This window comes from Prinia subflava, chromosome 2 (genome assembly GCF_021018805.1).
Source record: "Prinia subflava isolate CZ2003 ecotype Zambia chromosome 2, Cam_Psub_1.2, whole genome shotgun sequence".
NCBI lineage: Eukaryota > Metazoa > Chordata > Aves > Passeriformes > Cisticolidae > Prinia > Prinia subflava.
Window position 1 is genome coordinate 31,337,315 of NC_086248.1, and position 18,839 is coordinate 31,356,153.

Consider the following 18,839-nt stretch of genomic DNA (forward strand, 5'->3'; position numbering starts at 1 on the left):
CAGGAATAGCCTTATTTCTGAAAAGTTCCATTGGAGACTTCAGAAACTGAATATCACTGTCTTGGTTAGTTGACTTTAATGAAAGAAACCACCTTCAAGCATGGGTACTCAAATGCCTGTACCTGAAAAACTTTCCTAACACTAATCCACTAGTCCCTGTTTAAGACCAGTAACTTCTTTCTTATCTTAGGAGGAAAGAAAAATAATTAAAAGAAAAGTGTACTTTCTTAATTTTGTCTCATAATACTATAAATATGTATACAGAATGTGATAAAAACTACTCCTGACTGCTGGAATGACACTTTTGTTAAGGGCCTGATTGCTCACTCTGGCCCTTCATATTGCTACAATGACTGGGTAGCAATTTGCCTTCCAGAAGCTATACTTACTGAACAAAACATGTTTCAAAGCAGGGAAGTTACATCCTTTACTGCATATTGCATTGTACAAAACTCCTTTTTTGCTAAAAATTCAATAAATATTTTTCTCTTCTATTCCATGAAGTAGCCTTGTTTGTATCACTCACTCAGTGATGACAGCCATGCCAAATGCTGGCTAATTACATAAAATCACAGAATCATAGAAGTCCTGAGTTGGAAGGGACCCACAGGGATCATCAAGTCCAAATCCTGGCTGTGCACAGGACAGCCCCAAGAGTCACACCATGTGCCTGACAGAATTGTCCAAACACTTCTTGCACTCTGTCAGGCTTGGTGCTGTGACCCCTTCCCTGGGGAGCCTGTTCAGGGCTCAGCCACCCTCTGGGTGAAAAACCCTTTTCCTGATATCCAATCTAATCCTTCCCTGACACAGCTTCAGGCCATTCCCTCTGGTGCTGTCACTGGTCACCACAGAAAAGAGGTCAGTGTTTGCCCTCCTCTTTCTCTCATGAGAAAGTTGCAGACTGTGATGAGATCTCTCCTCAGTCTCCTCCAGACCAAACAAACCAAGGGACAAATCCCAGCTGCTCTGTGGTTTCCCCTCTAAACCCTTCACCATCTTCATAGCTGTCTTTTAGACATGCTCTAATAGCTTTATATCTTTTTTATATTGTGGTACCAAAACTATACACTCGAGTCAAAGTAAGGCTGCACCAGCAACATCAATACATAGGTTTTTTGCAAGAAAAACTTTATGTACAGCAAGGTTTTTTTCACATATTTCATCTTAGCTTAATTTCCTAATACTTTAAACTGTGGATTTTGCTTGCATGAATTTCTTGTAACTTCTCTGTATTCAAGTCTAGGCACATGATGTACTCTGGAGGTAGAGATTACTTCAGTAATGAAAAGTGACCATGGTTGATTGTTGGTTTTGTACAAAGGGTAAGTGAAATATATATCCAGAAATACAAATGATTCCTCATTACCCTGAGGATATTTAACAGAACTGTCCTGTCCTCTCCACATTGTGCAGAACTTTCTGGCCTTGTATGAAGCCTTTGGAGCTCTACACTGTATTTAATTTTATTGTGTACTATCTTTCAGTGATAACTCAGAAAGCTCTTCTAAAATCAATACTGGAGAATTGGCACATGATAGACCAGCTCAGCCACTGCATAAATCTTCTGAAGTGGCTCCAGAAGAATTACATCAGAAATTAATTTGGCCTCTTATGTTTGAAAAAGTCCCTGGTGAAGATTGCAGAGCTGAGGAGAAGCAGCACTGAGCAATGTATTACTTCTTCCAGCAAGTTTCGAAACAGATCAAATGAGCACTAGAAGACATCTGTCTGTTATTTCCTGCCCACACAGCTTTGTTCTGCTTTATTGCCAGAGCGCTCCATGGATGATGTCACTTTTTTCTGAAGAAAACAGGCCACCAGAGCCTTTCACTGACATAATTAATTATCTGTAGTCTGGGCCACAGCCAGCAAAATTCCCATGGCAAGGCTCTGAGAAGTATTAACTCCGCACTGCTTGATGTTTTCAGAATTATTATGGTCTGGGATACCCTGTCTTGTCTTTTCACACTGTAAGAGTGCTTTGCTTGATATTATCAAGCCATGGGGCAGTTACTGCAGCATATAGAATTACAGTGTCATGATCCAGTCAGCATAGAGACACCAAGGCCAGGGGTCACTGTCAAGTTATGTGCCTGACTCTGCCTGTTGGGATGTGTTCTACATGCTCCACCAATGCCTCACCATGGCTGAACCCATTCTTTTGGATTTGCTGTATCCAGTCATAGAATTTTTTTTTCTCAACCAACATAACTTGTATAATATTTTTCACATGGCCTGAAGCCCAGCAGCAAGCAGAAACCACAGATTGATCCAACCAGCCATCAAGTTGCCATGTTCCTTTTGTAACCAGAACTTCTTTTTGATCCATTAGAGGCACTTTAGGAAAAAAAAAAGTTACTAATGAAAGGGCAGTAACAGGAAAAGCATTAATTTTCCTCTTTCTTCTGTTATCATCTGGCCCTATTAGCAGGTCTGGACCAAGACACAAGAGACCCATGGATCATGGACCTCTTTCTTGTGCTTCCCACATAAAATAAACCCCACCATGTTCCAATTTCCAGTCCCTAAAAGAAATAATATTTCTCATGAATGAGATTTAATTCCCAAGTCTACAGAAGATCTATGAATGATACAAAAAATATGGCACTCTGACATAAATATAATTGTTCTCCTATTAATTTTTCCCCATTTGTTATATTCTTTCATTTCCTCTAAGTTCATGTTTTTCTATACTATCATAAAATTTGTTGAAATTCATTAGAAACTAAAAAAATACCTTCATTAGATGTGCAGCTTCTCTAAATTGCTCTTTGCAATTGCTACACTGGTAGTATAAGGAACAGAAGCATCTGAAATTAGATGCTCTGACCGGAATTTCGGGGATGCACTTGAAGCTCCTGCTGTGAGTACCCTGTCTCCAAGAGGAACAAATCAGCCCAGGCATTTTTTTTTCCACAGTGATCCTTCTGGCAGGAACAAGCACACAAGGAGCAGAATGGAGCAAGGCAAGCTGGAGCCAGCAGGGCTGTAACCATCAGGATGATGAAGTCAGAGGCAATCCTTCTGCCTCGTTTGTGGAGACAGGAGCATGTGGGACACTAACAGACCTAAGTCTGTGTACATGTGTAATAAACTGTATACACAACTTTCTCTTGTCCAAGCATGTTGTTGGCTTCAACAAGATGTGTTTGAGTATTCTGTGCTGCACAATGTGCATCCAAGTTACTGGTGGCTGATGAATGTGCAAGAACAGTAGGACTGCATTACAGCAAGTACTCATCAGCACAGCCAATTATTTGAATGGAGGAGTTATCAGAGGAGACAAGGGAAGGGGCCAAACTCTTAGTGTGAAGCAACTAGGGAGAGTGGGCGATGAAAGGCACAGAGTGAGAGCTCCCAGCCGTGCCCACAATGCCCTCAGTTGTCTCCAAAATCCCCCTGATTCCCCTCAATGTCTGCCCTTCCCTTTGCCCTCCCCAAGCCACATTTGGGGACATTCTCTCCCCTCTCTATTCTCCCACTGCATTTCCAGGAATGACCTTCAAAATGCTATTTTACCAGAATTGCTGAGATTGCCAAGCCAATACTGGAGAATTGGGGTTTCATTAAGAAGCTGCATCAATATTTCTGTTTCTGACTTGTTTAAACTTGAAGGTGACAAGTGTCTGGAAGTTAGCCTGCAATTGTATTTGAGTTAGCTCAGTTCCACTCATTTTTCTGGTGTGGAAGAGCTGATGCTATTTTTTTGCAACAAAACCCAATAATTTCCAGGATAAGAAAGACATTACTTGCAAAATCCAAACCCTTCCTGTGTCAGGAAAGGACTTCCCTTCACAGTGCCTCCCTCAGCAGTGCATCCTTTTGGGTGCCACATCTGCACAGCCCTCTGAAATAAGTCAGACTTCATTTCATTCTGGACATCACAGAAGCACTGAAGGCAGCAATTTTGTAAGATGTGGCAAAGACACAGGCTATTCAGTAGGACCTGCACTTTTCTACATGAAAATGTTATACTTCTCTCACTTTAGTCCACCAATAGGTGGAGCTTTTAACCCTAGAAACAAGACACTTTCTCAGTCATGTTATCGCAATTATTATGTAAATACTTATATTCGCATTTATTAAAACTTGCTTTGGATGAAAAATAATCCATTTTGCCCTCAAGAGCTTATCTGATCTTCAGCTAGAGGACAACAGACAAAAACTTAATAAATACACAACTGAGGCAGCAAAGTTAATAAAAACAAGTTCGCCTACCACTGCAATATTAAATTAACTGGTGACTTAGAGTACTGGACAGCATTATGACACATAAGATATATGCTCGTTGTAAGCTCTCCAAAGAATCCCAGATATTTTAAAGCCAGAGAGCTCATGCATTTAACATTGACTGCAAAAGGATCGCCCATGTGCTCTCCCACAGAGCAAACCTTCTCTCAAGAAAAATGAGAAAAGATACACAGCTCCTCATTACTGTTGCACTGAATATACAATTTCTAGTCAGTAAATGTAAAGAAAAAGAAAAATAAATAGTCAAATTATATTATTATTTAAAACTAATTTTTACAAGTTTAGAAGATAGGATCAGTTTGGAACAAGACCAAAACTTAAAAAGCTGGTTGTGGACAATTCTGTTCTGGTTTGAACAGAAGACCAAGAATTTTTGGGAAAAAAACCCCAAGCTGTTCATACTCTTCCTTCCACTCTAGATAAGATGTTCAGTGGATCAGAGACACTTGCCAGTTATTCCTGTCTCTTCTGATCCTTCAAGCCTAACACAACAGATATGGCTCTGTTAAGTACAGCTCAGGCATTAATAGAGAACAATGTTAAAATGTCTTTGTGAAAGAGGTCTTCAGCCTACAGCTGTCCAGTGACAGTGACATTTTATTGAGGATCATTACTATGAAAAGCATATAATTCTAAAGCAATTTTACTACCAAAGAGATGGATGGCTATCATCCCTATGGTGGATTGTGCCTCTGCCCTTTATTTCAGAGGGAGCAGGAAATTGCCTAAATAGCACAATTTAAATGTATTTCAGTATACCGTCTTACCTTTTTTCTTTTTTCTCTCACAAAACAGATGGGGTTTATTTTAAAAAATTATGATTTTGGGACATTCTAGACAAGTTCTTACTTCCTATGGTATGTTCTGCACTTGCACAGCAGCGAATGTAAGCTACAGAATAAAGCATACTATTCGGGACAAAATTAACCTCTGGTTATAAATTATTCAATAAAAATAGAAGAGAGCATCATTTTTTTTGTGCTGCAAAAGCCTTCTTCACCAGGAAAACACAAACAAACCAGGGGTCAGTAAAAGAGAAATTTTTTATCTCATTGTACTGATATGCCAGACATTTCTAGGGTTTGTTTTTAGGCTCTTATTTTGATACACTGTGGATACCATCTTCCCCTTCACTTTCTTGCCTTTCTTGCCCACTTTCCATGTCTCTAGCTTGGCTCCATTTATCTCTGTTGTATTCCCCTTTTGCTTACACTCTTTTTCTTCTATTGGCCAGCCTCTTTCCCCTCATTCCATTCTCCTTAAGTCACCTCTCTCTCCTCACATTAACCCTATCTGCTCTTTTTCCCTGTAGATCTGCACTTGCCAAGGTTTTTCCCTTGGGAATTTGTATTTCATCTCTATGCTCAGCTCATAAATCCTAAACTATTTCAATTCAATCAACAAGACTTCACAGATACCCTATATGCACTTTTCTCTGGCTTTACTTATTCTTTCTGCCTTGGCTCATTTGCAGCTTGTTAATCTGTGCTATTTTGCTAATAACCACTTGAACACTCCTCTTTACTGCTTTCTTTGGTGCCAAAGCAACTTGCCCCGGCTTCCTCTTGTGATTTCAGTACCTGCACAAGAAACACATCTGGTTTCTACCCACCTATCCATCCCATATTCCTCGCTTGAGCTTTCAGGCAGATCCGTATTTATTAATATTAATGCAAGAGTATTAAAAAAAGACACTGAAGAAAAATAAAGAAGTTTTCACAGCGTTTTTAACTGAACAACAACTAGGTGCCTCTCCCAATGTTGTTACAATATCTTGGAAAAGTCAATACAGAAGCAATTTGAGGCACTACATGCAAGTTTACACACTGCAGCAAGAGGAGAAAGAGACAGAGAGAAAAACATCAACAACAAAGGTTAAATGGAGCATTTGCCTAAAAAATTAGATGCTGGGATTTGGTATACAGTAGATCTTCCATAATTTTATCTCCAGAATTCTCAGGTCAGTCAATGCATCTGCTGTATAAGGATGAGGAAAGCCTGAGTTGGGAAGTGACAAAAAGGTAGAGTAAGAAAAAAGGTCATAACTAGAGAAATAAAGAATGGAAGAAAAGTGAATAGGGAAATTTAGATCTCAGGATAAAAAAACAGAACAGAGTGATTATAGAATAAAATGTATTGTATAATATGTCGCCCTACAAAAGGGGAAAGAAAGTAGAAAACAGAAAGATGGAAACCTTTACATTTACAAAGCATAGTTTTCTGCTAGAAAGACAGACAAATACTAAAATACCTTTTAAAATGTTAAAATGCAATGGTATTTTATCACCTATACCAATGTGAGTTAATTGACTTTGTTAAGAGAAAGGGTTTATCTCGTGGCAGGATGTGCAGCCACTGATCTCTAAGTGTTTCATAAGGATCCCACCAGAGAGAACAAAACACAGAGTCCTCTGCTAACCTTTCCCTGATCCACCCAGGTTGAGAAGAAAGTCTCACAGCCCACCTGAAGGTGAGCTCCTCTTGTCTCTGTTGGATGAGAGAGCTCCTTCCCTCACAACTGTCTTGTTTCAGCCACCAGCAAACAGCCTTTGCTCTGGCACCCCCTGTAAGCACTCAAATTAACCATTAAATGCAGTCTTGAATAAATACTTACAAGGAAGGGACTTCTTTGACAGCAGAGTGATTTGGTCTCTCCCTTTGAACAAGGGATTCTATATAAATAGGTTTACCTCTGAATATCTGCTACACAGTGTTTCCCTTCAAATATCAAACCAAATCCAGTATTACATTAGGGCATTTGGAAGTCTGAGGACATGGAGAAATTGTGTTTTGTAATTAATTTATATATCACTTGTATATTACACATACTGGTCCTCAAGACATCACATTTCACATATTGCCCATCTACACCCTCAGGTCTGCAACAGAGGAAATGTGCAGCTCACAGCTTAACACATATTTCCTTTAAATCTCATGGCTGCATGGCTTTCAGGAGCTCTGCTCCTCAACAGTGCCAGGCTCTCAGGAAACATTTCCCTCAGCCCTAAGGCATGCAAGGGACCTCAACAGGAATGGGGGGCTGAGCTGCAGGGGAGGAAAGCCATGTTGGCACTGGAGAAACACAGTAAAACATGGACTATAATAAAGGCCTCAAGTGGAAAAGTTGCTCCTTTTAAAATTGGGGTGAAATACAGGAAACTCTCTCTCAAGCTTAAATTATCCTCCAGCAATAGGCACAGAATCTGGATAAAAAATTATTTTCTTGAAAAACCTAATGATTTGTAGTGGGATGCTGTCTTTATAAATATGTATTTAATTATTGTGGGTTTTTTCCCCAAACATGCAATAAAAGAGTGAGTCGTAAACATGTAGGAATACTGCTCCTCATTTCCTTTTGGGCCCCCAATCAGGAAATGTTGAAAATCAGTGTTGGTATTGCTGAAGATTAATGGCTGCTACTCAGAAACCATACAAAAAGGGAATATATTGCTGCCAGGACAAATACATAGGCCATTGGACAAAAATCTGTGAGCCACAGATAGTATTATATCATCATTGTAAACATCCACACTGCCTGTCTTGCTCTGTAATTAATAATATTCACATGGGTTTGACATGTAACAACCAGGCAAATTAATGCCATGTCTTCATGGTCTAATTTATTCTACTGGTATTTGAAGTTTTCTTTTCAAATCAGCTTTACAGTATTTAAAAATAAGATTTTTTTTCCAGGTATAGGAAGCAATCCTTCATGGATTTTTTTGCCACTATATGTTCAATATGGGTTTAAAGACCATGTAATCACTACTTTTTTTATATGAGCAGCTAGATCTCACAAGAGAACATGCACTCTACTGAGCTATAGGGCCATTAAAATAAATCCCTGTCATCAGTTCATTTGCTTCCCACTCTCCTTCAGAGAGGCTCTACTTACGAGCTCTCCTGCCATGTATATTGGGACACATTCTCATCACCACAGCTTCTGTAAACTTTTTCTTCCCTTTTGTTTTCTTACAAAATAAAGCAAATGCTACGGTGACCTCAGATGTTTATGAAAAGCTTTCCTTCTCTATATTCAATAAATGCACAGGGTCCAGCTGGGAAACATGAAGACAGGCAGAGCTGAGTCTGGCTTGGTTCTATAAGCTAAAGCACAAACTACCTGAGAGTATTAAAATTTTAAAAACCAATCAAGATAAAAATGAGGACATAGACATCATTGCCAGAGCATCTCTCCATGGTTTTCTGGCATGTTTGGCTTCAAAATGAAGAACTGGGGTGACAAGTCATGAAGTAAGTGCTCAATATTGATACGAGGATCAATGTGGTGTGGGTCTGTTTTGTCAGATGATGTGAGTAGTGAACTAAGCACATGATGCATATGAATACATTACCAGTTTATCCTGCTAACCCCACAGTTGTCATGACCAGATTACCTCCCATGGCTTAGCTCACTGTTTGAGGGTTCCATGGCAGTGTCACCCTGGTGAAACGGGCATAAGATGCCCCCTGCTCATGGCTGAGTAAACAATCATGGTATTTTATCCCATTCTTTTATTCAGAAAATAATGCATCTCCCTACAGGTACATCCTGATGTTATGCTCAAAACAAAATCTTCTCACATATGCCTAGATAATGTTTGCTTTGCCATTGAAATGGCAAAAGTAAACTTCAAAGTAAATCTGTAGTGTGATTTGTCAGTCCACCAAACTGCCAGCCAGCCACCAGAGATGTCTGAACAGATCTGAAAATAAAAAGCCATGAAATGACTCAGTGCATTAGGTCACTGTGACAGCCAGGAGGTAATACCAGAGTATTTACTTTGGCTGGAGTCTTCCTTGGCTCATCTTCATTTGTAGTGTTAAAGCCAGGCTCTCATCTCAAGCCAAAGTGCTGTAGCTTGCCCACTTCAGAGATGGGTCAACACAGGTACCAGGGAAATAACTAAAATGAGGGGTTTGACATGAAATTAAAAACCTCTGTGGATTAAAAAGAATGACTCTCTTTCCTGCCTGTCTGCAAGGAGCAGAGGAACAGATGCACTCTACGGCTAGCAGTGTGGTTGTCCCCATACCCTCTTGTCATGCCAGGAATCTTCAGCACTGCCTAACATCTCTTTGGGGTCTGTAAGTATGAAAACCCCCAAAAGTATTGCCCAGGATCTATTCCCATCATCCCCTTAGGGGTAATGAGAACCTGGGCAGTCCTTCAAAGGTTGTGTAACTACCCCACAAAGAAAAAGACTATGGTGAAGAAGAGGAGAATTACTCAAACAATAAAGACCACATTTATTGCCACACAGGAAACATTACTGACTTTCTTCACCTCCCCTTTCCAGACCACAAAGGTGACTTCAGGGTAAATCTTTCTGAACAACATGAGTATGATACATTTCCACTGAGGTTTGGCTCTGTTCACCACAGAAGCTGCACGCTAGCTCCATCTCTAAGGAAACTATATATACAAGTTCTTGAATAAAGTAAAATGAAGCACAATAAAAATTGTTACTTTTACATAATGATAATTTCTTTTTACCTCTGCAAAATTGCATTCAACAGATTTTTTCCTTTTTTTCCCTGCAGTTTTTCATTGTAAAATGACCATTCTCTGTCTTTGATAAATTTGTTTATTTTGAATGCATAATTCTTGTAACTTGAGAGTAGTTTCTGACAAACTAGAGGTGATTATGTCAGAAAACGTGATGTTTAATGATACTTAGTGAGATGGAATCTCAGAGTTGTGGTAATGGTGACTCATGTACCAAAGAAATTAACAGAACAATTGCTTCTTGTAATCAGTTAAGATGGTAACAAGTTTAACATTAAAGTAATAATGTTATGAATGTGGGCTTCAGGGGAAAAAATGCTTTCTATGAAAAGCTAAATAGTAGTGGTTAATTGGAATAAAGGGATTAAGACAAAATGTTTTCACACTGGTTGGGTGGCTTTTTTCTGCTTGTCCATAGGTTCGGTGAAAAAGGTCTCTAAAGTACAACCAAAAGAACGTATGAATTTGACAAGCAGTCCTATCTCAAAAGAGTCTTCATACTGATTTTTTGAAATACCACATTTCAACTCAAACTCTCTGAAGACTCACACTGCAGAGAGTTCAGTGATTTATTAACATTAAAGAGAACCTCAAAACTGGACGGACATTTGGGGACAAGTTAAGCGCAAAATCAGGCTGACTGCCATCAAGGACTTACTACTGGGATGAATCAACACGCAAACCAGGACAACTGAGAAAGCTTTCAAGCAAGCAAGCACTACTCCAAGAAATAAAACTAATGGATCTTTGAAAGGCAAGGAATGTGCAAAGCACCAGACTCCAGAAATCAGACAGGACAGGCAGAGCTTTGGCTGAGCCCTCAGTAACATGTAAGTATGTGGAATTTGCAAGGGACATCCTCAATCCATTTTCAGTATTCCTGACTTGTATATTTGCCTCTTGAATATTTTCAATGGTAATTGTAATTACATTCCCTATATTTACTTGTCTTCCCCCCTCCCTTCTTCCCACCCACCACTGATTCCCCTGTGGTTGTTTTCAGCCTCACCTGCAGATCCACGTTTGTTTGTCAGATGTTTCTTTGAGAGGTGTTTATAATTTATTTGGCTTTGGTAGCTGCAGTGGTAAATAAAGTATCACTTAAAACTATGGCTGTTAAACACCGACTACCACTGCTCTCTCCTTGTAGTCCTTTGCTTTAAATATGCACGTTGCTGTTACTTAAGCCCTGTGCTCTTTGGAAAACCTAAAAATAGATAGGTCCATAGAAAACATGGTTTAGAAGATGTTTCATTTACCTGCAATTCTCCTTCCATTATACTGAGTAGTTTTATCAAGTCTTCTTTAGAAAGCTCTATGGACTTCTTGTTCTTTCGCTCACTAGGACCAGGTGACTTTGAGTGCCGTTTGACAGTTGCTGAAACCATGACCTCATCTTCCTTCCGATGAGGTTTGTTCTTTTTCTTGGCATCCTCCTGAAGTTTTTCATTCTCTGCATGGCTGATGACAGGCTTGGAACTGGAGAAGTGCCCATTAGACGAGCTTTCTCCACCTTGGTTTCGGGATCTCATCCCTGCCTAGAAAGAAACAAACACACAGATGCATTTATAAACAAAATTGCTTACAAAAAAAGAAAGCCATCGTGGAAATATTGCCTTTGGTAAGAACAACAATCTTCTAAAAACTGAAGAATACTGTCATGCTCAAGAGACTGTGGTAGAAAGCCATTTAAACAACTCTGTGTGTGGCAGAAAACAAGTCCTGAGGTAAGGTTAGCCATCTTTTTCAGCAAGCCAAATGCTGATATGAGTTTAAATGTATGGAACTTAAAAGTGATGTGAGATAACATGTTCCAGTGTTTCCTTTTCTTCAGGTTACATTTTGATCATTCACAATTCAACACTACAAAGCAAAGCAGGTTGTCAAATAGATCTTATTTTAACATGTGCCTTACTTGAGAAACAGAAATGCGATTAAATTTTTGAAAAGCATATTGCAGAGAGCATAAATTCTTTATGAGAGTGGAGTGCCAATTCCTGACAAATGTCCGTCTGCTGTTTCTCTGAAATAAACAATGATTTTATTGCAGGTAACCAAGAAAAATGGGGGATGCAGAGTAAACCAGGTGGCAAATAATGCATAGGATTATTAGACATTAAGTTCCAATAAGGAAACTAGAAAAGAAGTCTGAAAAATGAGCACAAAGGGTATGAAATTACTAACAGGTAGAAGGGCAAGATCAACATATTCCTTCCAGAAGATTCAGGGTTTCTCCAAAATGTCAGGCCATGGTTTTTCAATGCTCACTTTTCTGTGTTCTTAAGCACCTACACTGAGTCTTAGACTACAACAGCAAAAGTTCCTCAGCTCTGTCACTTGACCTACTGTATTGCTAAATTTTTACAGCAATAAATCTAATGGAAAATATTCTACTGCTTCCAAGTATTTCCTCTCATTTAAATTAATCTCTGGTGTTAGTCTGCCGTTTGTTCATTAGTCAAGCAAATGCTTTTCAACATCAATAACATCACACGCTCTCCTGATAAGGAGTTCAGAGCAGCAGCAGTAGTGATGGAGCAAAACCTAAAATACATTGACTAATCAGCTTTGCTAAATTACACTGGGTCTGCAGTGGCTTGCCTACATGCTTGACTCAGGCCAGCACTATAAGTCTCTTGTCACAATTAGCCTTGCAGTTTTGTAGTTTCACACTCAGCATGAAGATTGTCTTTCTATTATGACTGGTTACTCATGTCTTCACTAATTCAGTGGAATTCATCCAGCAGCATAAATAGGGAGAGAATTGGACTCTATATTTTGGAGCTAGTTTCACAAAGAGATTCCTTGCATTGTAGGTCTGCTCTTATCCAAACAATATGTGATACAGGTATACAATGGCCTTTAGCTTCCTGAATGCTTGTGCAGGGTGTTTTTCATCAAACAGTTTGAATTAAATACATGAATTACACTTTCTAAAAACAGATCTCCATTATAAGCATGAACAATACCTGAGAACCTCAGGAAATCTTTTAGGTTTCAGATTTATAATGGAAAAATAAACATACTACTATGTTTCCTCTCAGATAGGGCTTTTCAATTTGTTTAACTTTAATGGGTTTGAAACTTTCCAACCACGCTTCCTCTCAGGAGAGAGCACTTGGGATTCAATCTCTCTCAATTTTCTAAGTGTTTCCTTCTGAGTCCCTGTGGGCCACAGCCTCCAGCCACTTTCATCTCTAAATCAAACCTATTTTTTATGGCTTACAGTGAATAGCTTCATGGCTCCAGGACATCCTACATGTTTTAAGAACAAATATTTGAAGACTGTCTTGTATGTTTTTCAGTGGAAAATAGATTATTATATTACAGTGTATTCTGCTTCATAACATGCCATGTTAGGGATTTCTCTGTAGTAAGATGACTCAACTTACAGACCTGAAGGTGTACAATTAATGTTAAATTTAACTTATGGCTGGTTGAGTCACTGCATCAACCTGAAACATTGCATAATCAACCAGATGCACTTAGCTGAGTATGTTAGTCCTCATGAAAGGTGGTGTCACCCAGTCACATCATAGACAACATAGACACATCAAGACAGCCACTTTGGTCCACCTGTCCTTGTGGGAGCTGACAATTCATGTAGCCATGTAAAGACTCAGCAGTTGACTATAGACTTATCAACCTGTTCACTGAGAAATCAGGAATGCCTGTTTCTAGTGTGCTCATGCTCAGTGTAAATCAATAGAGGCCCACAAAGGACAAATGCAAAATTATGTTTTTTCAAAATTCATTAAAATGGCAACAGAGAGGCTTAACCAATTGACCCGGTGTTTCATATCATCTGGCTAATTAGCATATGATTGCTGTTAAAGGAGATCGAACTTGGCCTCTTTCCAAATATCTTTTAAACTTGTAGATTTATTTTGCAGCAAGCCTTACCTGACAGTAAGTGTGGCAGACTGTCTGCCACACTCGGGGACACTGCTCCTAACAGCCTTCCTTGGTGTGAAAGCCTGCCAAAATCAGAGAAAGGCTAACACTTTGTCTTCCCTTATGATGTTGATACATTTTCAACATGTTACCCAAATGCAAAGGTGCCATGTGCTGAAGCCAGAGATGCAGGTGACAGAAGCTTAAATGGTGACTGAAAGGGCCAAGGTTTTGATATTCACATAGTAATTTCCAAGGAGTTTAAGGGCCAAAATCAATGGCATGATCCAGCTGTTGTGCAGTGCTCTAGGAATATAAAGCAGCTGTAAGGATGACTGAGTTCTAATTAGAGCAGCGTGAAGTAGCCAGAACATACCAGTGATGTTGGCTGAAATACTGTGTGCTGGAAAGGAGTGCTCAGAATTATCATTTTGCATATCCGTCTGCATTTCTGATGGCATCACGATAAAGAAAATATTCTGAGTATTTGCATAACATTATTTCAGTATGCAAATATCCAAATCCCAAAACTTAGCTTATCTGTTGTTTCACCAGGGTTCCAAAACTGATTCTGGGGACACTGCCAGTCTAATGCTGGTGACAAATGACCTCCTGCTGTCAGTCCTGATCACATCTCCATATCTCGCAGCATTCCTGATCTGCTGAAGGGATTGTGTTCCCTGAAGAAATAGCTGGTATGGTTTATAACAACTTTAGCATTTAACTCTTTTTTTCCCATACCTTATCATATTCCATATTAAACTGGAAACCTTTCCTAACAGTTTCCAGTCAAACAAGAAGACTTTATGTGATCAGTCACCTTGGTTTTGACATTTATTGGCTACCCATCTCAGTATATGCTCATAGCATTGGTACTCAGCATGGGAACTCTTCAGTCCCTCCTCTGGTTCAGTCATTTGTTAAGCTTTATGCACAAAGGACAAATGATATAATTATTTACTTGAGACTGTATTGTTGTTCTGGGCATGGATCCTTCAGTTTTCACAAGTTAGAATCCACACAAGATTTTATGAAATAACCTTTATGTTAGTTTTACTGACATCAGGAGGAAATCTGTGAGGAATTTGCTGAGTAGGATGTCAGGAGAGGACAGGCTGCTTGCTATTCCAAGTCTTTCCTCTGCTGATGGCAATTTGTTCTCCTAAAGCTCTTGAAATGGCAGGTTGGATTGGCTCTGTTACTAGTGCTGTTAGAATCAGATAATGCAAAGGGGTTCTTTGAACTTAATGTGTAGCCCCTCTTGCTAATTGGACATGATGATTTTGGCTCCATTAAATAATAATAATAATGTTATAATACACACACAACACAAGTTGATTTAAAGCCATGATATGGTTGTTGCCATTGGCAATAAATTTGTAGTCTGGATCTCAGCTGCAGATCTAACTGATTAGAATATGACATGAAAGTGCTGGGTTTCTGACAGGCTAACAAAGTATTATTGTAGGGACAGTGCAATTGGGTTAGTGAACCAAAACCGGAATTTGTTTCTCTGCTGTGGCTTTTGGAACTGTATCTTTCAGGGGCTCTGCTGTGCAGGAATTTGGAGTGGAGCAAAGTGATGTGCAGAAGTGCCTGGTACACAGGGTTGATTGCAGAGAACTCTGAAGAACTGAGCAAGACAAATTTCTACCTGGTGATTACAAGTCACTAGGAGTGAAAAATAATTTAAATATACTCAAACTGAAGACAAAATAATATAAAACCTCCATCAGATCTGAAACACCCCACAAATTATGGGGAGAGCTAGAAAAAATTTTAATTAGTTTCAGTCTGTATCTGAAAGTAGTAGGTACCAATCAAAAAAACATCAAAGACAAGAGAAAAGACAAGAGGGAAGGGAAGGGAAGGGAAGGGAAGGGAAGGGAAGGGAAGGGAAGGGAAGGGAAGGGAAGGGAAGGGAAGGGAAGGGAAGGGAAGGGAAGGGAAGGGAAGGGAAGGGAAGGGAAGGGAAGGGAAGGGAAGGGAAGGGAAGGGAAGGGAAGGGAAGGGAAGGGAAGGGAAGGGAAGGGAAGGGAAGGGAAGGGAAGGGAAGGGAAGGGAAGGGAAGGGAAGGGAAGGGAAGGGAAGGGAAGGGAAGGGAAGGGAAGGGAAGGGAAGGGAAGGGAAGGGAAGGGAAGGGAAGGGAAGGGAAGGGAAGGGAAGGGAAGGGAAGGGAAGGGAAGGGAAGGGAAGGGAAGGGAAGGGAAGGGAAGGGAAGGGAAGGGAAGGGAAGGGAAGGGAAGGGAAGGGAAGGGAAGGGAAGGGAAGGGAAGGGAAGGGAAGGGAAGGGAAGGGAAGGGAAGGGAAGGGACTTTCTCAAATGTCAGAAGGAAAGGAGGATAGGGGCATCAAATTGATCTTGTTGGCTTAGAATCCCTCATAAAGGACCACCCCAGATGGGAAGGGATGGCTTTAGCTCCAAGGGATCTGGATAGCCACAACTAAGTTTACATGGCTTCAGTGGTGTGACTTTCACAGGACAATCGTGTCAATTAATATAACTGTTCATACCACCACAGAGGTTGATAAAAGTTATTAGTTTTCATATGGGTTTTTCCAGGTAATTTTCCTGAACTCTGCAGATGTTCATTATCACTATTTTATCTGACCTGAAGAAACTAAAAGGAATCACATTCCCAAGAGGTTGTGATAGGACCAGGTAGGAGCTGTGGCTGCACTGAAAGAGCAATGCTGTGCAGTTGGACTCTATTGCTGCAGGAAGCAGACTCAGGATGTGACAGACTCTGTATCTGACTCTGGATTGTTTCAGACTCTGGATTGTGAATGAATTAGGCCAAGAGAATGCAGACCTCATTCTTGGTTTTGCTTTTGCAGATGACTCTTGTGTTTGTTTCAGTCATGATGGTCAGAGGAGAGCAATAAACCTAATGACTAATACAATTAAGAACAATGAAGACTAATACAATGAAGAAAAAATATCTGACCTTAGTAATCCTGGAGTTTTCTGAATTTCTAAATTTTCAAGCCTAAAGTACTAATCCATTCTGCTAACCCCAGTTTCTTGTCCTCATATGCATCATGATTTGAGCAAACAAGAAAAGGTCTTTGTTCCTTTTGGCAGTGTTATACTTTGCCAATGTGCTTTTGTGGGAGCACATGTTTGCTGCTTGCCCTTCTTGCTGGACTCTTGGCACGGAGCTATGGATACTCTTTGAATCAGGACAATTCTCTACTCAGTGAACAGCTTGAATAACCAAACCACAGGGCTTTAATTCCTGTACAGACTAGGAGAGGACCTGTGGCCAGTCTAGCTGTGTAAACCACTGCTGCTTTCATCCTTTCACCTGGTCTGCCTGCTGCCCTGGAAAAGTGTCTGTCATACAGGTGTTAGGAGGAGCAGCACCCCAGTGCTGAGCCTCATGCACTGAAGAATAAATATTTGTTTCATCCTGTTGACACTGCTGCCATCGTGGGGTTTGCTATTTGCAAGTAGTGCAGAAAAGCAGCAGTTATAGTAGACATACTTGCTGAGGTACAGCATGAGAATCAGCAAAGCATTTTGCTTTATCAAAGACTTGGTTTTTTTTGCTTTTACAATTGATTATTGGGACAGTGGCGTATAGTAACACATGGATTAGGTTCACCAAGACTATATCAACAATAATTCCTTTGTTTGAAGGAAAAAAAAAGAGGAATAAACATAAATGTACTCTCAGGAAGAAAATAGATTTCTGAAAATTCCATATCCAGGTGTCCTTCTAAATAAGTACAATCTGCATGAAAGCAGAAAAGGATTTCACAAAATTAAAAGAGGAAACACAGTCATCACTAAGGCAGATTTATACCACTTTAACTCCATTTTCTTAATTCCAAGGTAAACTCTTCTCTAGCTAAATTATGGCATAGATTTGCAAGGAACTGAGTTTATGCTGGTATAATTCCATTAATTTTGTCATTTTCAGGAAAACTTGTGGTTTCATCTGGAATACTTTTATGTGAGTAATGCATGCTGACCAACTAAGGAGTAACATAGACTTGTTTCACAAAGATTCATGTTTCCCAGGCTTCATCTGGAAAAACATCTTGGATGCATGAGGCCTGAGGAATGATAAGCTATTAGATCATCATTGAGTCAAAAAAATAAACTTTTATGTATCACCCTGCCCATGTTTTGATTACTGTACTTCCCAGCTGCCAGAAAGTACAAACAGGAGTCACGGAGGAGACAGTTCAAGTAGCTGACACCACTAGACAAACATGCCACTAGGTCTGATGAGGGCTGAGACATTTATTCTCTGGAGTGGCTGTGTGGCTGAAAGGGACTAGCCAGAAGCAAGGAGGGTGGCAGCAGTGCCAACTGCCTGCAGTGCAGCTTTTCTAGCCCATTTCAGCTAAGCTGGGAGACATGGACGAATCATCCCTCTTCCCAGCCCACTGGGATGTCCTGTGCCCAGGAATACCTCTGCTTTGAAGGAAAACAAATCTGTGGAGGAAAGTAATGCTGCTGCTTTCTGGGGCCTTGAACCCAGCTGATGAAGCCTGTCTTGAGACACAGCGCTGGACTGAGCACTGTCCTCTACCATGATTCCTCATGTATTGATTTACAGCTTTCTGCTCTTTTTGTTCACCCATTTCAAATCAAACTCTGAACTGCACACGAATACAACACTAGCAGTGTCACCATTAGTTCCAGTCCAAACCTTCTAGGCATTTGTTTTATCACCTGACGGGCAGAACGTGCCTGGAAAATGGTAAGAGAGGTGATGCAGATTAGCTGGCCTACCAAAGATTTTTCACTCCTGCAGTTGGGAACTCTCTGGTGTTAGGTAAGCACTGGCCATTTCCTTTTGTTGGCAGCATAGAACCAAGCTGAAAACCCACAAGGTGAAATACACCGTGGACATAGGAACAACACTCTAGTATCTCTGGTAAGTAGTTTCTAAAAGCCACTGCTCCTATAACAATGCACCACAAGATAGTAGAAAACTGCCGAAAGCAGCAGTACACAGGAGCAGGTTGAAAATCATCACAGGTCTTGCCTTGTTTGTTTCCATACTATGACCAACCAAAATACCTAAAAATGATCTATCATTGAGGGAATACAGCATGGAAACTAAAGTCATTCCATGGGCCTTGCAAGCCTGCTTTAATCTGGGAATGAATCACGGGGCAAATAGCAAACACAGTTAGGAAAGCCCTTAGCTTTCTCCAAAATAAG

General features: G+C 40.1%; 1 protein-coding gene across 9 annotated transcripts in view; it reads right to left on the reverse strand.

Moving 5' to 3' along the window:
* Positions 1-18,839, reverse strand: part of FILIP1 (filamin A interacting protein 1) — a 101,340-nt gene that overhangs the window by 47,704 nt on the left and 34,797 nt on the right. For all 9 annotated transcript variants that reach the window (XM_063389489.1, XM_063389488.1, XM_063389486.1 and 6 more), the window contains one exon: positions 11,023-11,301. In XM_063389489.1, the coding sequence (XP_063245559.1) occupies positions 11,023-11,295 (273 nt within the window). In that variant the 5' untranslated portion in view covers positions 11,296-11,301. The remainder of the gene's footprint in view (positions 1-11,022; positions 11,302-18,839) is intronic.